The following is a 24,914-nucleotide window of genomic DNA, read 5'->3' as shown; positions in this document are numbered from 1 at the left end:
TCGTGACACTCACGCTTTATATATATGTAAACATCAATGAGGTCACCCCTCAGTCTCCTCTTCTCCAAACTAAAGAGACCCAGCTCCCTCAGCCTTTCCTCATAAGGGAGATTCCACTCCCTTAATCATCTTTGTTGCCCTACGCTGGACTCTCTCCTGCAGTTCCCTGTCCTTCTGGAACTGAGGGGCTCAGAACTGGACGCAATATTCCAGATGTGGTCTCATCAGGGCAGAGTAGAGGGGAAGGAGAACCTCTCTCGACCTACTAACCACCCCCCTTCTAATACACCCCAGGATGCCATTGGCCTTCCCAGCCACAAGGGCACAGTGCTGGCTCATGGTCATTCTGCTGTCCACCAGGACCCCCAGGTCCATTTCCCCTACACTGCTCTCTAATAGGTCATTCCCCAACTTATACTGGAACCTGGGGTTGTTCCTATACAGGTGCAAGACTCTACACTTCCCCTTGTTATATTTCATTGAAGTTTTCCCTGCCCAACTCCCCAGCCTGTCCAGGTCTCACTGGATGGCAGCACAGCATTCTTGTGTGTTAGACACTCCTCCCAGCTTGGTGTCATCAGCAGACTTGCTGATACTACACTCTATTTCCTCGTCCAAATCATTGATGAATATATTGAATAATATTGGCCCCAGTACTGATCCCCGAGGCACTCCACTAGATACAGGCTTCCAACTGGACTCTGCCCCATTGACCACGACTCTCTGGCTTCTTCCCTTCAGCCGGTTTGCAGTCCACCTCACTACCCAGTCATCCAGACCACATTCCTTCAGTTTAGCTGTAAGGATGCTGTGGGAGACTGTGTCAAATGCCTTACTGAAGTCAAGGTAGACCACATCCACTGTTCTGCCATCATCCATCCATCTTGTTATGTCCTCATAAAAGTCAATGAGGTTGGTCAAGCATGACTTCCCCTTGGTGAAGCTATGCTGACTGCCCCTAATGACCCTCTTATCCCTGATACGCCTTGAGGTGGCACCAAGGATAAGTCGTTCCATCAGTTTCCCAGGGGTGGAGGTGAGGCTGACCAGTCTATAGTCACCCCGATCCTCCTTCTGGCCCTTTTTGAAGACTGGAGTGACATTTGCTTTCCTCCAGTCCTCAGGCACTCCTCCCGTTTCCCAAGACTTAGCCCATGAATATCCATTTAAAAATCAGAGTATATTTTTAGTAGCCAATATAGTTGGTTAATCAAATAAAAATCTAGTAGGGAAAAAAAATTATGGATACTAGATTTCAGAGAGACTGAATCTAGATTGTGTATTGCTTAAGGATTTTGTTACAGGGACATTTGTCTAGCATTTTTGACATATTCCTGCACAAATAATTTTATAATTCAACAATACTGCACATTGTCATAGATTCATTATTGATTTTTACTTATCCAATTTGATGCTGTTGCACAAGATTTTTTTCAGAGATAATATGTAAATCATTAAATATATGCTATGTTCTAAGTTGATTTGCTTTTGGGAGTATAGAAGTTATGTTGCGTATAGTATTTTTTGGTAGAAAAGTTATATTGTTACATAAAATGCTTATGACGTTTACATTTCTTCATTTAAAGTCCTATATTTGAACTTAATTGAAAACTGGTTTAAAATGTGGAGTAGATAAGGTTTTGAACTTAAGTTGACATGATGAAATACTGGGAACTAACTAAAATATATTTTTCACAGTCCAGTAAGATTTCAAAAGCCCATTAACTAGGCAGACTGGTATGGCAGTAGTAGTATGGAATGTTACTCATTTATTCTGGAAAATAGCTAATGAAAATGAAGCATTTGTTTCGAATGACAGCAAAATCTGCTGTTACATATGTTTTAATGTATATTTGTCATATTGATATATTTAGTAGGATATTCCAAATATTATGTACCAGCCCAAATTATTCTGCACAGTATCGCCAATAGAATATAAGAAATCTATGACATATTTAATTATTCGTTGTATGTAAATAGCTTATGGTGTTTCTACACTGAGTGCAGTTCTTACTGTATCATCATGTTCTGTGGTATTTGATATTATTTAAAGTCTTGAGGCAAATAACTTAGGAAAACTGTAGTTTTCATTATTTAAAAAAATTTTAGCCTTCAGGAGTGTCTGAAAAACTTGGTAGTGTGTGCTCAAAACGTTAGCAATGGAGTTATTTGAGCATAATGTAAGGTGTGGTTTATGTTGATTTCAGCAGGAATTATATTCATGTTAAAAACTTGGTTGCTTGAAGTTATTCAATGTACCTTGTTTCTGCAGTCTTCTCGAATAACTTCTGGTTTTATGATCCAAGAACTATGTCATCAAAATGCATGAATTCAGTTAGTACATGATGCTTCTACTGTGGAGTTAAATGTGCATGTAGGGCCATTTTTGTATATGAGTAGCAAACATCGTGTCAAATAGTTCAATTTTCAAACCTGAGTCCGTAATGATGCTTTTAAAAATCTAGTACTCAAAGGAATGCTCAGAAAAATGTCTGATCATAGGTGTTTAGTATGATCAATATTCAAGAATTTAACCAACATGTTTGAAAATGGGGATAAAACTTATATTCCTCTGTGTTAGTATGAGCTTGGGATAAGGTTAAAAGCAAAGAAAGAAATAGAACATAAATCATTTTTCAGGCTGTGAGTTGTAGTTCTAAAATTGTCAATCAAATGAGTAGGAAATAACCATGCATTTCTAAAAATAACTATGTAGTTTTGGGAGGAGAAGGTAGTCATTTGGTGTGAGACAATTTACATATTTCAATTCAATAAATAAATAAAAATATTGGCAATAAATACTTTTCTGTTCTTCTATTTCAGAAGTGGTTTTTGGCTTATGTAACCTCAAAGTGTATCTCAAATAATGTTAAGCTAAACTCTCTTCACAGTTTTCTAGAGACTACAGGAAAAAAAAAAAAAGAGAGAAATTTGTCGAGATCTTTAAAAGACAGCATTAGGAATCAACGTTTGTTGTCACAACTGTTAAAAGGGGATTAAATTTCACTTCTGCTCTATACTCCGAAGAGTGCTTTCAGCCTTTTCATCTGGTGTACTAAGCCTTTAAGCCCAAGTCACTGTAATCTGACTACTGTGTTTCATGGCTATTAACTCAAATATCTGATTCCAGAATGTGTGTATTGCCAGAAGTTAATTTTCTAGTTCTTTATTGACAGTTGAAGACTGAATAGCTGATGTTGACTAAGGGAAAATAGTTAGGTCAGTTGTCTTCAAAAGGATTTATCTTATTTTTGTCTGAAGTGAGGCCTAAAGAAACATATATCTAAAGTATTGTTAGGTTAGAAAAAGAAAGGAGTTTGGTTTGGCTTGAAAAAGGTCTTTTCCAACCAAAACAATTCTATGATTCTAGAATGGTTGTGGTGAGAAACCACAGCAAGAAGTAACTTGAATAGTGTGGATTAAATTTAAGCTGTTTTGTCAACATGGATGGCATGAGCTGTTTTCACATTGCTTTAAAAGACTAAAAAAAGAATGTAGGTGACAGTACAGTGCTAGGAACTCTTTGAATTAATATTTCTTTAAATGAAATATTTTTTTAAGAATTCTAGAATAATATCTATAGATTTATAGAACAAACATAATTCATCACCACATGGTGTGAATAAATCTTACAGTAATGTCCTTCAGGAGAGGAAAGTTAATTATGGCTGAAACGCCAACATATGCACAACAGATCAAAATATTAAGTTGCTGTGATTGATTATTGCAAAATAATGTGGTGCGGTTTATTTTTAACTGACTATGCTTGACTTGCATTTTTTTTTTTACTGTGGTGTTCTAGCAAAACCAGAGTTGTCACGTAGAGGACACATCTATTGATAACAGAGAAGATTCTGTCTGAGTATAAAGTAGAAGAATATTGCTAGTACATTTTTCTTTTAAACAAAGAAAGATCCTAACAGTTGGTTTGCTTTCTTTCAAATATCAATGAAGACTACTGAATGAAAATCTATTGGATTTTATTTTAAGAGAATTTTAAAGTAAATTTACCAGTGAAGTACCAGCAAATGAACCTTGAAGAACAGTATCGTCGAGATGTATTATTTTACATGTTGCAGTAAACTCCCCACTTGCTTGTTCTGCACATCTTGGGAAACAAACTGTTAGAAATACATCTGTGGGAGGATAATAGCCTGGGAGATAGAGAACAAAATGATCCGTGGAATGTTTTAATTTTGGTCTGTGACAGTTGGGATATGGACATTGAAGGAATTCTGGCTCCAAGATGCTTTCAAACACAGGTCTGTGGTGGGGTTCTGCAGGACCATGGAGGTCAGAGAACCTCCCTGAAGGTCTTGGGTGACCCCCTGGGTGTTGTCATACAATTGCAAGCATTTAACTTAAAACAGTTTAAGACATTTCCACTTTTCTTACATAGAAGTCATGACCTTTCTGATGAGATGAACATTAATGCAGCCTATTATAATGAAAATGAAACATTTTAAAGTTATCAGCAGCTCCCTGTAGTTGTTTTGTTTCTGATGCCACAAAATGCAGGAGTTAGTGTGGTTGGTCTGTCCCAGCCGGGGTACAGAGAGAATAACAGTCGTTCTCAGCAAAGGACAATTCTTTTTTCTAACCTCTTTTACCTCAAGACATTTACTTTTCTCTGGCTGTATCCTGTCTCGACTGACATAGCAATACTGGCAAGTCTCATAGGTTGGCAGGTCTTGGAATTTTCCTGCCGATGTATTTACACCATTTCCTCAGTCAATACCAGCTAAACCAACAAAAGCTGTCTTCTGCTGGCATAAATTCACAAGGTTATCACCAAAGGCTATGCTGGCAAAGTGATCAGTAACTATCTAAATTTTCCCATCTCATTTAGCATAGGGAGTTACTCCAGAAGAATAGTGCAATGTGAACCTGGTATAATTTTGTGAATTATTATTATTTGTGAATGTTATTGGAAGATTGACCTGGGCAAAGGATCAGATGAGAAAAACCTATGAAGATTAAGACAAATTTCCTTAACACAGAATTATGTAAATCCTACTATTTTTATTTTTTTCTGGTGTATTCTGGCAGCATTTCTTGGGTGAAATGAACAGTCTTTTAACTCAAGGCATAGAGATCTCTTGAGATTCCAGCTATGAACCTGACTGCTAAAATGCAACTAAAGAAATAATGTGATATTTCATGTTTTAATCTCTAGTTCCTCTTCACTATCTTTTTTTCTTCGTTTTTACATTTTTGAAAGAATTATTATTTATTTTTTAATGTGTGGGGAACTTATATTGTCACCTCTAGATTTCTTGACTGGATAAACAAGTTTAACAATTTTTTTTTTTTTAATTTTTATTTTTATCTTTTGACAGGCAAAAAAATAATCAGTCTGAATATTCAGTCAGTCACAACTTACAAGACAATTTCTAATGTTATTGGATATTTAAAAGGAACTGTATTTCCTGGTAAGTAGCCCTACATCAATTATTTGTTTCATGGTGGCTGGGAGTCATAGCTTGGATCAGGGTCCTATTTTGCCAGATAATACAATAATACAGAGGAAGGAGAGCACCTTTGTAGTCATTTTGTGATTTGACAAAAAAGAACATAAGGGTTAAACAGAAAATGAGCTCAAGGAGATATTACAGTTAAAATATACGGGGTTTTTTTTCTCAATAAGCAGGAATTACACGTAGACCACAGAGAGTTTTCGTATTTTATACCAAGTAACTTTGTTGGTTTTAATTTGAGTGTGTACTGTATTGCATGATTTGAATTACTATGCAAGCTGCATATACAACTTCAGAAAAGGTTTTGGTTTTTTTCTAATACCAACAGAATTGAGATAAATAAACTCTGTGCTTCAAGTCCAGAACTTCAGGTGTCTTATTGAAATGAAGGTGTGGAGCAGCATGATCAATGACTTAGTTAAGAATCTAATATCAAATGTGATTATACTGTACAAAAATGTGTGACTAAGATATTAATCACACTTGCTACAGCCTTTTTTTGTGTTACAATCATTCCTTAAGCTAGTTTTATACACATCTAGGAATAATAATTACTGTTCTGTATCTCTAAGAATTAGTAAGATTCTGAGTGCAACTGTGACATAAACCACAAACCCCCTCCCTCCTTTGATGCTGTATGTAGATAATACAATAATCAGGACTTCACAGGAATGAAAAAACATTTTGAGTTTATTCTGTCTGCAAGTGTATTTGACTAAAAGTTGAAGGGTTCCTGCAACACAAATGAACGTTGTTGTTGGCCACTTACAAGCTGCAAAGTGTGTAGACCCAGTCCAATTCCTAATGTGCACATGGCATGATCAAAACATCATCACATTTGCCTTGCTTAATACTCTTTTTATTATGTTCAGAAGAAAGGCTGCAAATTTATCTAAAGTCTCGTAAGAAATGGGCCAGTCATTTCGTATTTTAAGTGATGGAATGAAGGAGGTGCAGGCTTATTCCTGAAATAATGACTTAGTTTTCTGTGTGATGAATGCTGTACTTTTCACTAGAAGAGGTTGGTTTGTTTGCTTGTTTGTTTGTTTTAAAAAAAAAAAGAGGCACAGGGAATTTAATTTCAGTATAGGGTTTAATTTCCTTCAAGACTTTGAAGGTACTAGTCTGCTATTGTTAATGTTTTGCAACATCCGTTGTGGAGTTTCAGAGGCAGAAACTGCCATGTTTAGACATACTGTCTACTGAAACAGAAGCAACACAAGAAATAAGAAGCTTGTATCAGTTTATGTTTAATAAATTCTTTATCTTCTCTACACCTGAAACTTTCATCTTATTATTGTATTCTGACTAAGAAGCTGTTTTTTAAAACTGTATCAGTATATGTTTAAGAATTTAAGGATATATATTGAAATGAAGTCAGGAGAACTACTCAAATGCCAGCCATTTGTCCTGTAAATGTCTCGCTGAACAAGACCAAGGAAAAGTTAAGCCTGTTGTGCACCATGGGTAACATTTGGTACAGAATAATTGTTTAACCTTTAATTGTTTCTCTGCTTTTTCCTAGTTGATACTATAGGCATACCATCTCAACTGATTTGAATACTTGGTGTTTTCATGGCATTGATTCTCTGTCATTTTGATAGAGTTTGCTAGTTTCATGCATCTTTAGTGCTTAAGGAAAGACCACAGCATCACCAAGGGTGTTTTTTTTCGTTGTGGGTTTTTTCTTGTTTCAGGTTTTGGTTTTTTTGGGGTGTTTTTTGGTTGGTTGGTTTTATTTGGTTTTGTTAGTGGTTTTGTTTGGGTGTTTGTTTGTTTTGCTTAAATGCTTCCTAACACACACACACAAACATTTTTGACATTTGATCTGAGGAGTAACAATGAGCATCTGAAATCCAACCAAGATACTAAAAGATTTAGAAGCAGGGGAAATATTATAGCTGCTACCCTTTTAAAACCTGAAAAATATAACACTGATTTTGTAGTTCTGTTGGACATGGTTGAAAATGAGATATATAACAATATAAAAAAGCATAAAGTCACTTGTTTTAATGGTAAATCCCTGTTCTCCCACCCATCACCACCCTGAACACTGTCCCATCTTATCACTTTCAAAAGTATCTGATGAATATTTTTTCTCTATCTCTACTCCTCTCTTTTTCTTTTTTCTTACCATATGATCTCTTTCTCTATGTGCTTCAGCAAATGATTATGAGAAAGGGCAGCTGCTGCCTCTGTAAGCATGGTCATCCTTTCTCCTATGCTTTTTGTATAGTCATGTGCTTCAGGGTATTTCCTCGGTTCAAGAGCGAGAGATGTGCAAAGATGAAGAAATTCAAAGGAGGCACCAGCTGTTATGTTTTACCCCTGTTCATTCAGCTGGCATCTCCTACAGTAAGTTGCTGCTTGCAGCTTTCTTCTTCATCAAAATGTCCTATACTATTTTATATATGGTCTCTTTCCACTCCCCTTCACATGCACGGAGGTTATAACACGGGGCAAGCACTGATCCTTTCTGATCACCCTGTGTTAGTGGCACATCCTCTAATGACCTAGAAGCCTGTAAGGCCATTAATTTCTGTTCCTAATTCCTAACATTAAGTGAGCTGAAGATCCTATGATTTTTCACTGTCAATGAATGAATGTTTCACTGTAATGAAACATCTCAGTGAACCTGCTTTAGGAGATGGGTTTGACTAAATAATCTCCAGAGGTCCCTTCCAATGCCAACCATTCTGTGATTCTGCGATCTCATGATGCCATACACAATTATGTGATTTAGATCGCATTTTGTTACATTAAATTATTATGTCCACTTAAATTTGCATTTTACATATCTGCTTTTAGGAGGAAATTTTAATTTACATACCTATATAGCCCCAAGCAGTTGACTGAAAATATTTTGTCATAGCGAGATCACAGATCCCCTGTTTGTAAAGCATTTTTGATTCCATATAAAATACATTGCCATGTATTTTGTTGAACAAAACTGGTAAAATTCGAGTTTGATAGAGAATGGTTTTATAACCAAAGTATGTTGGTGTTCAGTTAAAATCGTTTCTGGGCAGCAATTACTGCAAAAAATATTGAGGAGTAGATATTTAATTTTATAAGCAATATAAAACATGGGCATTTTGCCACCTATGTGTTGCTACATTCAGGTGTACTGACTCCAGTGAAGAATGAATAAAGAAAGAATACTGTTTGCAAATGAAAACCTTTTGCACTTTTTGAAACCCAGATGACACCCAGAGATAATTGTGGATCTCACATCACTTGATAACTATTCTGTTCTCTATCAGTATCCTGAAACATGGAAAAAACACCTTCAAAAGTCTGGATCTGGACCAGAAAGACTTCACTAAATATCAGAACACAATGCGTCAAAAATACTTTGGTTGTGAATTCATCTCATACAGAAGGTCAAATAGAATTTTATAAGCCATTCAGCATAACTCTCCTTAGGCTTCTTGGCATGCACCAGTCACACTAGTTGTTCATGTTGTTTCATATCACATCATCCTTTTGGTTCTTTACACTTGTGAGTTAGTATTTAGATTATGTATTATGCCATGAGAGGTGAGGATTTCATTTAATTTCTCTGGGAAAAAAAAAAAAAGTGTTTTTTTTTCTGGATAACCATAGTCATACTCTATTTCAGGTTGAAACTTCTTGCCTTTCATTTGATAAAATACTTTCTTCCACTATCATCATAGGTGCTAGGTCTGACTTACCGTTTCTGTATCATTCATTATCTCTATTCCTCTGTCATGTCTCTTCTCTAAACCTGCAATCCAGGTCTTTTCAGTGTCTCCTTACATGGAAGTCTAAGTCCTGATATCTAACCGTTCTGGTTACCAGCTTCTCAACTGCTGTTTCTACAATGTCTTTTTTGAGATAGGGTGGTGAACACTGAACACAGTCTTCCAGGTGAGGGAGTACTGATACTTTATGTATTTTCTCCATGTTTCTCATTGTACTTACCACACCTTTTGTTTTCTTCTTTGAACGCTAATATGTATTGAAGATAGAGCTTCCTGCTTATTAATTTGTGTTTTTGCATAATATTCTAATGGGAGCATGGAACCTTAGTAGGTTATCTATATGACAAAGTCCTGGCTGTAAAAATTGTATGTATCAGATTTTAAGGGAGAGTAATAAGCAAATAATAAAGTCAAGGGCACGGGAATTAAATTGGGAAAATATATACCTGTATTTATTTACTAGTTTATTTTTAAGTAGTATTCACAGTTTATGCATTTATATTGTATGACCGTCTTGCACATGATCATATGTTTTTGTTGACAGCTTTGTGTTGTATTAATGACATCACAGACTACTAATAGAGTTAATCTTTCGGGTTTTTAAAAAATTATTTTAATGCTGGTATCCAGAAGAAATAAGATTCTCTTTTCTGTCTTTTTTTCACATGTCAGACAGGTACGTCATCATTGGTAGTCATCACAGCAGTTTAAATACTTACGGTGGACAAGAATGGGCCAGTAGCACTGCAGTCATCACAGCATTTTTACAAGCCTTGATGTTGAAGGTGAAGAAAGGCTGGACGCCTGATCGGACCATTGTTTTCTGCTCGTGGGGAGGAACATCATTTGGGAACATTGGTTCATATGAATGGGCGGAGGTAAAAGAATTGTAGTAGGACTCATTGAAATAATGCTTACTTTTTTTGAAAGCATTAAAACAGTATGAAATTGCTACATAGAAATTATGGTTCACTAACTGGTCTGTGACAACTATGTGCCTTCATGTACTCTATAGCAAATGGAGTGAAAACGTCTATAGAGACAATTCCTGTGGAACAGAGCGTGTGTGATAATGAGACTGCAAGATGTTCCTGTGGCTGTGGAGGTTGCATGTACAGCATCTTTGTGAGCTGACTCCCCTCCCTAACTCAGTAGAGGATTGTAAAAGTGGGCATCGCCAGGGTTTGGAGGAGGAAGGAAAAGCTCAAAAAAACACCTAGGCTCCAGGAGTAGATCAGAGGGCTTTTTCAGCTTCTTGGAAGTTCAATGGTTACTAATTTTTAATTGAAAGTTTTAATGTGAGGACAACTGAATCAAGAGCACACTGAATGACAAGAAGAGGACTGTAACATCTTTTACATTTATTACATAAGCATTGTAGTGCCTCTATGGGTAGTGCTGATTCACTTTGCACGTATTTGTGCTAAGGAGTTTGGTACAATGTGACACAGACAATTCTTGGGGCTCTTAAGTTCAGCAGAATAGAAATCAGCTTATTGAAAGAAAATACCTCATCAGAGTATTGTTGATCATATATGATTATAGTAGATTTCAGTTGATAAATTAAAGAAATAGCTAGCAGAGAGGTTGATGGTTGCTGAATTAAAACACTAGATAAAATGAAGAGTTAATTAGTTTTTATCATGCAGGAGAAACAACTAGCTCTAGTTGAGGTTTCATACTTCCAACATGATTATTCTTTAAAAACAAGATGGAGTGAAAAAATCAAATTGCAAAGACCCAGCCTGGAAGCAAAATTTGTTTAGTTCCACCTCAAGTCAGCTTTACATCAGATGTAATTGCATTACACCCCTTCTGTTCAGTATAAAGAACCACTTCATGCAAAGAGTAATTCATTACTGAGAAGGCAACGGGGATCTTTTTTGAAAAGAGATAATAATTGAAACATTTTGTACATACTCTTTTTGTAGTCTAAAATAAAAATACTGGAAAAGTTATGCAATTCGAGTTTGAATTTGGTCTCTAAAAATGTGAGTTCATTTAACTGTTAGTAATGATTGCTTTTAAAGTTTGTTTTCTGTCAAGCGTAAGTTTAAAAGGCCTTCATGATGTTTCACAGTATGTAATGTTTTCATTTTTGCCCTTACAGGGTAGTAATTTTTAATTCCTCCTGGGCTTGTCTGCATTTTGTTGAGATGATGTGTGAAATGGAATGATAACTTCTGCTATATAAAGAAATAGCAGAAAGATATCTTTTGAAGTTCTTAACAGCATATTGTAAGAAGTAGTAGTTAAGTTATACTTAAAGAATCATAGAAGACAAAAATGCAAGGTGCAGTTTTTCACAGAAGGAACTGAAAGTACAAAACAAATCTTAATTGGAACGATGCATAGTAATAACCATTGCTCTGCTTGTGTTGTAGGATCTCAAGAGAGTTCTTCAAAGAAATGTCGTGGCCTATATTAGCCTTCATAACCCAGTCAGAGGCAACACAACTTTACACCCTGTTGCATCTCCTTCTCTTCAGCAACTGGCAGCAGAGGTCAGAAATAAAATACTTTCTTTCATATGTGGTTTATGAGGTTACAAGGTTAACCGCCTTGATGCCAGTTGGCTTTAGATAACTATAGGTGGAGGTTGCTTTGTTTAAGCATTTTAACCTCACAAATATACATGAACTGGTTTTACTAAGTAAGGAGCTAAATTATATTATAAAATGACAAGTTGCTTTAAGAGGGTGGAAAGGATAAAATTTCAGCAGCTCATTGTACCAAGTCTCACCGTACTTGCATGCTCTACAGCTTTTTCACCTTTTGTCAGCCTTAAAGTAACTTATTTTTTATTCTTCAGCACAAAGCACTTACTTTTGTTTTTTCTTCCTAATCTGGTATTTCCAGACTGTTTCTCAATTTGCATTTAAACCTGTATATTTACCAGATGTAACGTGACACATAGGGAGAGTACTACTCTAATAAATATTGTCTAAAGTAGGAATGTCAGGTTCAGTGCTCTGCTCTGCCCTTGTAACTGTCTGCAGTCAGAACGTTCTGTAGTTATGCTTGTCTAAGTGCACGTAGGCTTTAAACTAATGACCTTATTGCCATTTCTGAGGTTGCTGAATTTATTAGTATTTAAAATGAATTGAAGGTAATATAAGGTATGCACTAAAGGATAAAAAGTTTCAAATGCTGTGCGTAGAATAGAGCTCAATTTGACTTTCATGACGTGTGCTTTTTAGTTATTTTTTCCATAAATTTGCCAAGCTAATACTCATTGGGTTATTCTGATGTTTCTTTGACTTGCCTCTGTGGTATTTGGTACTAAGCACTGCTCAAAATAGCATCTTGAATTAAATGGAGTTTAAGAGTGATCTTTCTTGGCAATTGTTTTCCCACTAAGAAAGTAAAATTATATCAGTCAAATTGCTTCTTAGCAGGGTTTTAACCACTTCTCCTATCCAGTAATCAGGTGGTAATTTCCTCATGGAAAGGATCTGCTTTATTCTGTGTAAGTATTATGAAAAATGCAACACAAAATAATTTATTTTCAGAGAAAATAAGTTTTTAATTGTGGAAAATTATGTATAATGTTATATATTTGCATGTACAGTATTATGGATATGTCAGTTAAACTTTTATTATGTTTAAGATACTATATTTGCAAAAAATACTATTCTGATAGGTTGCTAGTCTTTTGCTAGCCTATTGCTGTTTGCAGTCCTATCTCCATGAAAACAGGTATTTGCTGTTTAAAGGAATACATTTATTACATTAGATCCTTGAGCTATTTGGGTTTTTTCCTCATTTTATTTTTTTGACTTCACAATATGATCCATGGCAGTGATCTGAAAACTGTAAACTGTGCAGCAGACACTTTCTTTGTTATCTATTTATCCCTTTTAATTATTTAATATATGTATTTTATAATTATTTATTTTAATAATTTAATTATTTTATTCTCATAAACATCATATTAGTAAGAGTGTTATAGTCATGCCCTCTGTTTTGGAGAGAAAGTAAAGGAAATCTGTTTTTCACTTTCACTTGATTTCTGTGGTGTGGCTGAGTATGATGTAATATTTTGTAATTCCTGTTGGAATCACAATTGTATCCTATCTAGTAGTACAGACACAACCTCTCTTAGCAGTTCCACCTTGCACCAGTTAATTAGTTAACAGTCAGTTAACTAATTTTTTTCTTCCAATAAATGCCCTCCATCTCATTTCTGATTCTATACTGGCTAAGGTTTAATATTGAGATTGTATCCATTCTGTGTGTTCACCCTGAAGTCTCATTTAAAAAGAAAAAGACAAAATGCATGTGAAGTATACTTTTTATTTTTTGTATTATTTGTAATTAATGCAACTCTCATACAGTTTGTGACATTAAAAAGATTTGTAGGAATTATTGTTTCCAGGTGCTGGCTAGAATTCTGAATTCCTGTCAAGTATATTGACAGTGATGGAACAGCCCAGCACAGATCTTCATTTGTTCTCATGGGTACTCACAATTTTCCATGTGTCTAGAAGATTTTCTTTGGAAGACTGATATAAAGAATATTGATATTACTTCCAGCACTTGCCAAGAAGACAATGTAATTACAGATTACCTCAAAATTATGATAGTGCAAATGGGGCAAGCTGTGACTTTTTGGGGCTCATCTCATCTTGAAGAAATTGTGACTCCATTCATATGAGATTCTTGTTAACAGGTGCAGGTTACAAAGAAGTGCTTAATTTTAAACTCCAGTGATAGACAAGGATAATTTTAATTCTCTGAAATTAGGTTTCTTAGAACAGGAATTAGAATTAGTAGTAATCCGTTTTAAAATGAAAAGAGAAAATAGCCAGTTGTGTTTAGTTAGATAGAACTCTCCATATTTTATGGATCCATGGAAGATACCATACTACACCTTTGGATTTAGTGGCAAAACTCAGTTTTCCATTTTTAGAGCACAGCGATGCAAACCAGCTTGCACTGTTTTTTTCCTGTTCCAAACCAGCGTTGCAACACTGTTTTGAGGAGTTGGGAGACTGAGATCTGTTCACTGTTCGCACTAAGGACAAGGGTTCCATTTTGTTCAATGCTCATTCTTGTGCAAAAATCGTGGGCACTCCATCTCGGTAAAACAGAGGAAGAATGTTCTCGTAGGGAGAATTAATGCTTTTTACAAAGTCCTACAAAAATGAAGTGTTAGGCTTCTAGGGAAAACAATGAAAAATGTCCCATGACAGAAACCTTGAGTAGAAATCACACTAAGTGTGGAGCACTCCATGAATGCTACAAGCATCATAGCTTAAAGAGAACTGTGGAGAAATGGCAAACTAAAATGGGCAAATGCATACGACAGGGTTAACTTTCTGTGCTGTAAATATGTGGCTTTCTAAAATGAAAGTTTGGACACTTGCTGATCAGTGCAGCTTCTAAAACACTTTTTTCCTTTAATTTCTGGAAGTTATGGGAAAAGCAGAGAAGAAGTTTTAGCTGAAATGTAGTTTGTATAAATATTCTAGACTTACCAATGAAAAGAAGAATCACAAACCTGATGAGTTGTCTAATATGTGAGATCTGGTGGTTGGTTAGAGAATAGGATAAGTGCTTGGCTAATTAACAGAGACCATGACTCCTAAAGATATTTTATGTAGAGGAATTACATCTCTATTTTAGTTGCAGATTTTAAAAGGGAACTACATAAGCAGTCTGCATATAATAATTTTATATGCCTATCAGTGGGATTCAGTGGGATTCTGGTTGAAACACCAAATTACATGAAGAAGCTAATTTAAATATTTGGATTAATTAAGCAAAGAGGAATTCAAACAATTCTGAGACCTTGACATATTTAATTCAAATCTTTTTAATATAACTATGTTAATTAGTGTCCACATTAACAAGAAGAAAATACTGCCAAGGTATATTTTTGCCTACTATTATTTTGTAAGGAACATGATTGTTAATTTGCTTGCTCAGTTAGTGAATCACCATTTGCTGGCAGAGTGTCATTGGTAAATTGGGTTTGTCTGATGCTGGCATTCATTCTCTGTAAATAAGGCCATGTATGAATTTTTCTATAATTGACATTTCACAAGTAAAAAAGTTATTACGAAACATAACTTAATTGCTGTTTTCGATCAGACTTCATGTTTGCTGTTATGGCTGAACACAAGAAATCTTACCGCTCCTTTCTTTCATGGAAAAAAAGCATTAAAAATGAGTGTACCAAGTGTTGGTCCATGCTATTTATCAGTATTTGTTTCTATTAATGGAGTAAAAGGCATAAAACATCCTGACATTTAAAGGTGGTGTTATTGACTGAAAACTGTTTTTCTTTTTGAAGGAGAACAAAAGATGAACTTCTGCATAGATGCTTATTACTATTTTTTGATTGAAACAGAAAAAAAGAAAACCACAAACAAAACAATCTTACATTAATGTCAGCATTGATTATTTTCTTTCAATTTCTGTGTGTTTCTCAGTATTTTTTTACCTTCAGCATTTGACAGTGAATCTCACTGCCTCATATATCAGTAGATTGTAAAGAAAAAACATTAAAATGTTATTTAAATTGCTTGTTGAATCCTGTATAACAGATTATAACTTCCCCATGAATTTTCAGTCTTTATCTGTTACTGCTTTTAGTGTTATAATTGATTGCTGGTGTTACTTTTTATATTTGTGTTGAAAATTTTAAAAAATCTCTTCAGAATCAGAAGTTTGTGCTGTGAACTTCTGTCTAAGGAATTCATAACTACATTAAAGGGATGCTGTTAATATAGACAGTGCTTCATTGCCAGCTCTATTAAATTAATTACGATGCTGCTTCTCCACTGTGAAAATCAAAGTGTCATTTAAAGGTGGATTTGATTTTGGAGTTGCAGCAGGTACTTTGCACCTGCTAACAGTGTTTTTATTTTGATAGGATGTTGCTTTGTCCACTGTTGCATAATTTTTCACTCTTCCTCCAAATAAGCAGTTTTAATAGATAAATGCTGATTCGGACAGTGGGTAGTCATTTAAACCTGCTGGTACATTTTAATGTTGTGAAAATACTATTGCTGTTACCCATGGGGAAAAAGGTTTGCAAGGAAGAATGCAAGTGAACTGCTTTTTATGCTATGATCTTCTTGTTTGTAATAAATTGAGCTTTCCGCTTCCCTAGCTTTACAAAATTAAAATGTTAAGTTCTTTGTTAAAAGCATAAATTATGTATATTTAGAGCATTTTTTTGTTTTGAAATATAAATGTCAGCTTTGATGGTCATTGTACATAAAATTGTACAAGTCTGGACTTTTTATTATCTTTAAATGTAGTGCTGGAGTATGGGAGATTTCAGTAATTCCTTACCTGCTGTAAAATGGATTTTGGTTCTAGGCTTCTGTTGTCCAATCTTATTGAAACTGTTGACTGTAATAAGCTGCACTACGTAACGGACTTGTTTTTTCCTTCCAGAGAGTTTATGCAAACTTCAGTATTGGAAAAGTTAACTTCAGTTTTGTCTAAATATTCCTTAGCTTGATTTCATCTTATTACTTCTAGTTACATCCCTTCAAAACTGACTTTTTTGTGATAATGAAGTATTAACCTATGAACAAAAGATAATATAATATTATACAGGATAGTCTGACATGTAGCTAGTTTACATGAGCTTCATAGTAATATCATGGTTTTAAATTTCTCTTTCATGCAAAGTACAAAACATCTTATTTGTTCTTAGATTAATTATTTTAAAAAAGCTTGTCTGTTTTTATTGTTTGCATTTTGTTTGCTGCATTTGGTCTGCTTATCAAGCTTTAAGAAATGATTAGATTTTTATTTACAACAAGTAGCGGTAGTTATTTGCAGTTGTCAATCAAAATATTTAATTAATGCCAAGCAACACAGTATCATAAATCTTATTTACAAAATATCTTCAAGTAAGCTTGTAAAACAGTTGCCTGCACAGCTAAAATGGAACCGAATGTTCAGAATTGAGGGTGCTTTGGAACCAATTATATTGCAGTAGATACTTCTTCAGGGATCTGGGGAATTAGGGTGAAGAAATCACATAAAATCTTTTTCTTCCTGTAAATTAATGGATCATTGTTGTAAAAGAAACACAAAGATGTACAGTTTGCTTGGTTTGTGTTTTGGGTTGTTTTTTGTTTGTTTTCTATGAAGGAAATGAGATTTTATTTTGCAGATTCTGAACATGAGGTGTGATTAGGTAAAATGTACATACAAATGAATACGTAAAGCACCTTTGATCATACAAAGACAAAGCTGTTAAGGACTTCAAGCAAACACTTGATCCAATTCTTCGTTCTACTGCAAAAATAAATCTCTTTGACATGTTTCAGCTTCCGGTCTACAAGATTCTACAACTTCCTTCCTTCCTTCTGTCAGAGTAGTATTTGGAACAATTATTTCATATATTGAAGTCGTCACAGTTGAAGATTAGTCTTTCTCTTCCCTTTCTTCTGCTGGTGGTCTTCATTCTTCTTTGCAACAACCTTTTCACATATTGAACAAAAGTTGTCATTACACACAAAAGAAAATTATACACTTTACAGACAGAATATCAGCTTCAGAGAATTGATAAATCTTCCTCAAATTTAGTATGAAATTCAGTGTTTGCAGTTAATTGATGTGTCTCAGGCAAGCAAGTCGAGTCTTTGTTAAACACTGGTTTTGCCCAGGTTACCACTTGACGCATGTTGCACTTAAACCGATATTTTACAATGAGCTACAATGGCAGAAAAATATATGTAGAGTCAAAGTGACTCTACAGAGAGGCTGATCAGGAATTTGGAGTATATCTTTGTAAGCCAAAGTGGCTGACTAGTGCATGAACCTGGAACCCAAGACCTTTTAATAAACTGAGCTTAATTCATCTGAGAACAGTACGTCCCATCCAAATACCTTATCTCTTCATCTGAATTTCTTTTGTAAAACATTTCTTAATTCTCACCGATGCGTAAATCACAGTTTTCCTGTTGGTTCTCCTTAGATGTTTTTAAAAATATTGGTTTCTACATGTTAGTTTCACAGTTCTGGGGCTGCAGTGTGGCTGCACAAGTCCTCATATAATTCCTCCCAGTTTACATTAATATATAGCAAATGAGAATAGGGACCAAAATATTTACACTAAAGCCTAAGCGGGAGTGTGTTCTTTGTGGAACATAAACACATTGTCCTAATAATTAAAGATCTTGCATGAGCTCTCCTCCTTTCACATAGTGTTACAGTTCTCTTTTTAAAAGGTCCTAGGTAGGCTGTAAATTAAGTAATAAGAATATTTTGCCCTGAGCTACAGCATTGTTTACACTAAGCAGTGCTGCACAAGTGTCTAATGCTACATCTGCATGGAAGGATGCTGCATAGTCCTGTGTCTGCTTTGATGGGGAAGTACAGGATGTCAGAGAGAAGAAATGATCATAGAAGTTATGATTTTTTTATTCACCACTTTCCTTTAAAATGCAGATTAAATACCAGAGCAGCAAGCTCAGATGCGTGGCACCAAACAAAAGTCAAGAATCAACACCAGATTTCTTTGTAGTAAAAAATGTGGCACGGATTTAAGTTGATTACGTAAAAACACAAGTTGCCATATGCATCTACCAGAACTGCTGAACTGATCAATTCTGCACATAATCATCTGAAAGGCCTGATAGAGAAACCAAACTGCACTGCACTGCTATGATTGTAGAAGTTGCTCATTTTGATTACCTGCCGCTCAGGATGTCTATACCGCTCATGTTTCTTCCCCCAAGTACTCTCTCACGTAGAGCTGTGGTGTTGGTGGCAGAGGGTTGTTGTGGTGTTGGTGTCAGAGGGTTGTTGTGGTGGTGGTGGTGACAGAGGGTTGTTGTGTTGGTGGTGGTGTGTTTTGCATTTTTTACTTCAGTGGCTACTGCATAAATGATAAAATGTGTTGGCTATTCTGTCTGATCTGGGTATTGAATGAAAATGATCATTTATTGTAGAGAAGTTATATGTACATTGATCATTCCTTACATTGTCTGCAGAATGACAGGTGCGTAAGATTTGCTTCAGTGCATCTTAGATCTGTTGGTATTAATATGACGTGTTGTTAAGTAGCGGATATCTGCTTATTTTCTGAGCTAGTACTTCATACATCTTTTTAAAGTAGAAATCTCTCTCAGACCAGTAGAACCAGTTACTGTTTCTTTGTGTGTGCGAAGTTTAGCTCCAAAATGGACTTTCAAATGTACCTTAGAACCTCGTTATTTATTACATTTTACTGAACCGTATTAATACCGTATTGAAATCGGATAGTAGGGTGATTCTTCTTTCATTACAAATGGGAAATAGTGGAAATTAGCAGCTGGTGATTTTTTTCCAGAATTGTAGCTCCTGTAAAGACATACAGGAGGAAGAGAGACTAGAAAGCTTTGATCTTATTCAGTGTTAACCGTGTTAAGGATTTGGTGCTTTAGTGATTTGCCTCTTTAAAATGACAGTCTCAGATTAACTTTATTCTAAAAGATATCAGTCAGTCTAAAGGAGCAACTGAATTTTACTGCATGACTAGCGTTTTTCAGATTAAGAAATACGAAATCATAAAAATTAGAGAAAACAATATAGGTAATTTTGTCAGTCTTGCTATATAAACATTAAGTTTTTAAATTTGCAGTCCCTAACTGGAAGTTATTCAAGAACTGTGGTATCCTATGAGAGAACTGAAGAAGAGGAAAGCTGAAGTAATTGTTCTGTAGAGTCTCTAGATCCCATAAGGCAACAGAGCCCAGAGTTCCAAAAGTGAACTGTAGGCTAAATGAGCTACGTGTACTGAAATATGGAAACTAGAGGTGTTCTGGAACCAAAAGAGTGATAAAGCTGAATCAGCATTACGAAGGAGAAGTACAGTGACCTGTATAACTGTAGGTTGATTAGTTTTGATAATAACCTAAAATAAAGTAATAATGGATTTAAACAGGATTTAGCAGAAGGAATGTAATCAATGCCAGTCAGAATTTTTTCACAGAACGTGTCTCTCTGCCATGAAACTTTTCTTTTTTTTCCCAATCTTTTGAAGAAATGTTATGTTTATTTTATAAAAGTAGCAGCACAGACTTTTATGGAACATCTTGTATGGTACTCTATGGAATTCCAAATAAAAACAGTGCTTTAGGATAGTAGTTAGTCACATGGATTTCAAATTTACACGAGCTAACTGATAGATCTTCAAAGGTATTACCTGTCAATGGAGAATCATTGAATAGAGATTTTTCTACCAGCTTTTTTTGGGTAGATGCAGTACAAGTCAACACCTTCATTATTTATTGGATAGAAAATTGTTACTCTTAAAGTATGAGAATTGTAAAACATAAAGGATAGTGTAAGAATGAAAAACTGGAAGGTAAAATCATACAAATCCACATGTGAACTAAAAAGCTCTATTTTAAGAGGACAATGAAACATTAGAAAAAAATACTTTGGAAAAGATGGATTATTTCATCTCTTAGTGTCGTTAGATATAGATTGGCTTTTTTTCATATATTGTATTCTTTACTCACATGAAAGTGACTATTCTCAGTAAAACAATATTCCTTTTATTTAAACAAAATGATAAGGTAGACAGTATATTTGTTGTGTTCGGCTCCAGTCCCAGAACTCTCAGTTGTTGCAGAATGGATATTATTAAATACAGCTGTGTTCTTACATGTGATTTCTATTAAGTACCAACCATACCAACAACCAGTACGATGAAAATCATGTCCTGGAACTTCCAGTCTGTTTATATTTGGAAAATGTGTGTGTATGCATGCTTGATTTTTCTATCTATGAATAATACTTCTGAGCTTAGGGAAACTGTTCATATCCACAAAATTATTTGCATATACAATTATAGCAGCGAGGCCAGAGATGCAAATGGTGAAAGATGGAGCACACAGAGAAAGATTTAATATTGAGGAAAAAATAAGCTCATGTTTATGCGATTCAATAGCTTCATCCCATTAAAAAAGATTGGGCTGTGAAGTAATTTTTTTCTACATGCTATCTGCCCCTTTGAAAGTTCGTGTAGCTACTCTATTATTTAGTATTCCCAAATATTTGTGTATGTAGCTTTCATTAGTCTTCCTTACCTGATAAGAGGAAATAACCGTAGATTGCACTTTACTGGATTTGTCAGTTTATTTTCTCAATGTGTGTAGCGTAAACATTTTTCTCTTACATCCTGTGCATGGATTGTTTCAGAAAGCAACATTGACTATGGAAGATTAGAATCTGCAGGATTAAAACCTAAAATGCAATGTAAGACACACATTTCTTAGATTATACCATGCAGTAGTTAGAAGCTATAATTTTGAGTCTTATAGATCTGTATTAATAAATTCTGAAATAAAATACATCATTAGCCTTTCTGGAATTTACTTGCTTGTTATGAAAAAGTAGTGCTATATCCCTGGAACCTTGTAAACAATAAACCTCCACATTTTCTTAACAATTTTTTAAAATTTTTTTTTTTAGTCCTGCAATACATGACGTTACATAGAAATACAATATCCCTGTTCAATACTATACAGATTTTTTGGAAATATCTCATATAATAATTTTCAGAGTGAAAAAGGACAGATCATTTGGGTGTATAATGAGTTTTGGGTAATAGTTGGCTTCTGCGTTTTGGTGAAAATCTTCTCAAAGTTACTTGGACTAGATCAGTTTCATGTTTCATGTATCTGGCTGAAATCAAATTTTATTCAATTAGTTGAAGTTGTTTTCCCAAGCCTTAATACTCCATAGCTCTTGAAATCAAGGTCAAGTGAACTTCTATGGAAACCAGAAAGAAAATGTCATTTGAGCGTAGTGGTACTACTGCTTTCCCTGCTCTTGTTTCTTATGCTTTCCTCACTGTTTGCTTTTTTTTTTTCCCTGCCCAGTACAAAGGCAATACTAAGGATATTTACTTATGGTATAAGTAGATAAAAGTTGGAAGAATCCAGTCAGGAAAAAGCCTCAGAGCATTGCAGTTTCTAAGTGAGGGTTTACAGTGGTCCATTTGTCCCACATTTTTTTTGCACTACTATTGTAGGAAATAGAATCATATAACACCTTGTGGATCCTTTAAATTACCTCCAAGTAGAGCCTGGAGACCAGTGTTTGTGGTGCTGCCTGACACATGGCTTCATGATGATCTTTCTGCAAAATGCAGTTGGTACCTTCATGCTCTGTATGGACTAATAGGGGTGACTTTCTGTTTCAAAGGATTGAAAACTTTTTGTATGTGAGTGGGAAGGGAGTGATTTGTTCATGCATAGTTGCTATCGAGAAGTTTAAATGTCAGACCAGAGGTTTCAGGGTGAAGTAAAGCTTTGCCAGCAGTAAATTACTTTGGCCTTGTTCCCAGGGCGGTGTCGTGAGGGGAGATTTGCAGTAGTTTACCAATGTGGCAAGAGAGTTCTTCCAAAGCATTGCATGTGATTTTCTGTGTTCTGTTCCAAAAAAGTTTATTCATTTGTGTACATTATAACTGAACTTACTCTGGTCTTTGATTAGAGTAACAAACCAGAAATTCTGACAGCAAATCCCTCTTCCACTTTAAAAACCTGCCTATTCTACTTGTCATACCATGTTCATTTGTATATGTGTCCCCTCTTTGGATATTGTGGTCTTACGGGTCTGTCTTGCCTCTGTGGGTGTTGTTAGAGATGTGCTGTATGATTCAGTAGGATTGTGAGGTTCTAGAAAAGACTTGATATGATATTGGAAGTGTGTGGGGAGGGATAGGGAATATGTGGCGCTTCATATGTTCACTTGTGCGACAGGGATAAATGTTTTTTTTCTTTTTTTTCTGGTGATACACTTCAGAGTATGTTGTTTTATAAGTAGCAGATTTTAGATCTGAGCAGAGTAAAACACTCCAGTGCATGGGGAAAGGGCAGCAGGTTGACCTCCACTGCAGGTCTGACCCATCTGTCTTTCTGGGTCACCTTTATGACAAGGCAAAGAAAGGGGGATGATCTGCACTTTGGCAATTGTTTTGGGGGGGGTTGTAGTGCTAGCGAACATTTCTGGTAGAAATACTACAGATCATGAGTACTGTTTAGTTCAGAAAGTGTGAAATGTGAATGCTGATGGCTTGGGGAAACATAGAGTTGTTGCAAACTGTATTTTCAATATTACAGCTAACGGTGAGCCTAACTTCTATTATAACATCAGGTGCTGCAATGCAAATACAGATTTTGTTCTGTGTCTGATGTTGGTTTTGGTTTTGGGGGGGGGGATTATTTTTGGTTTGTTGTTTTTGTTTTGTTTGTTGATGAGTTGTTGTTGCTTTGATTTGGTTTTAAGTAGGATAGAGTGGTGGGGTAGTTTGAGCTTTCTGATTAGCTAGCTGAGAAATACAGCTTCTGCAGGTGTAGTGCTGTGCATACTAATGGGGCTAGTGTCGATCATTAGAATAACCCAGTTACTTTCACAGTTTACTTTTATAGGTGAGCCTTAATTCACTGTTAGTGGGAAGTATGTAGTGGGAGCTTTCTCTCCTTTTTTTTTTTTTTTATTTTATTTTGTGCAACTATATTAAAGACCAGTGAACAATATATTATGGCATATTCTTCTGGCATCTGGCCTCACAATGAGTGTCCTGCTTTGGACATTTTTCGAAATCTTGGAATAGGATATATTATAACTCTTCAAACGGTAGAGTAAGTGTACCATTAGAGGGACGAGTAACTTCTTCTTTTTCTTCCTGTGGGGTATGGAGAAGCAAGACCATAATCTCACTGGCATGAGATGACTCCACCTCTGCTCTGCCCTGGTGAGACCGCATCTGGAATACTGTGTCCAGTTCTGGGCCCCTCAGTTCCAGAAGGACAGGGAACTGCTGGAGAGAGTCCAGCACAGGGCAACAAAAATGATGAAGGGAGTGGAGCATCTCCCTTATGAGGAAAGGCTGAGGGAGCTGGGTCTCTTTAGCTTGGAGCAGAGGAGACTGAGGGGTGACCTCATTAATGTTTATAAATATGTAAAGGGTGAGTGTCACGAGAATGGAGCCAGGCTCTTGTCGGTGACAACCAATGATAGGACAAGGGGCAATGAGTCCAAACTGGAATACAGGAGGTTCCACTTTAATATGAGAAGAAACTTGTTCAAAGTGAGGGTGCCAAAGCCCTGGACCAGGCTGCCCAGGGAGGTTGTGGAGTCTCCTACTCTGGAGACATTCAAAACCCGCCTGGACACCTTCCTGTGTAACCTCATCTAGGTGTTGCTGCTCCGGGGGCTGACTGGGCTAGATGATCTTTTTGAGGTCCCTTCCAATCTCTAACATTCTGTGATTCTGTAATTAATTAATATCCATTTGGAGGGTTTGAATGACGCATCCCAGAATGGGAAGCAGTGCAGAATCTGATCATCACAGAGTTGGGCTACACTGAAATGGGTTCACAGTTTCCATCTCTATGTATTATAGAATGAGAGTGCCTTTAACCACTTAAAATTATTTACAGCCACAGCTATTTCCATGGAGTGGAACTTTTCAACCATTTGAAAAACAGGTCTTGTTGACAAATCCTAATCCTTTTACTTACTTAAGCAGTGGTTTTATATTAGTAACAAATGTTACTACAGCACAAATTATTAGGGAAGTCATGCGGCTCTTATCAAGTCCCAATTTACCAGTGTTTTATACTAAGACCGGTTAATTTACATTTTGTTAAACCTAGGTTTCACAGTATCTCAGTATGTCTGTGACAACTAATGCTGACTGGTGTTCGTGCTACGGATTAGCTGGAAGAAAATGCCTGAACAG

The 24,914-nt window shown here is 35.7% G+C and overlaps 1 protein-coding gene across 9 annotated transcripts in view; it reads left to right on the top strand.

Moving 5' to 3' along the window:
- Positions 1-24,914, top strand: part of NAALADL2 (N-acetylated alpha-linked acidic dipeptidase like 2) — a 455,965-nt gene that overhangs the window by 328,535 nt on the left and 102,516 nt on the right. For all 9 annotated transcript variants that reach the window (XM_065073810.1, XM_065073811.1, XM_065073809.1 and 6 more), the window contains 3 exons: positions 5,340-5,432; positions 9,875-10,080; positions 11,587-11,706. In XM_065073810.1, coding sequence (XP_064929882.1) covers positions 5,340-5,432; positions 9,875-10,080; positions 11,587-11,706 — 419 coding nt within the window. The remainder of the gene's footprint in view (positions 1-5,339; positions 5,433-9,874; positions 10,081-11,586; positions 11,707-24,914) is intronic.

This window comes from Columba livia, chromosome 9 (assembly GCF_036013475.1).
Source record: "Columba livia isolate bColLiv1 breed racing homer chromosome 9, bColLiv1.pat.W.v2, whole genome shotgun sequence".
Classification (NCBI taxonomy): Eukaryota; Metazoa; Chordata; class Aves; order Columbiformes; family Columbidae; genus Columba; species Columba livia.
Note: the sequence above shows the minus strand (reverse complement) of the source record. Positions and strands in the feature narration are given on the sequence as shown.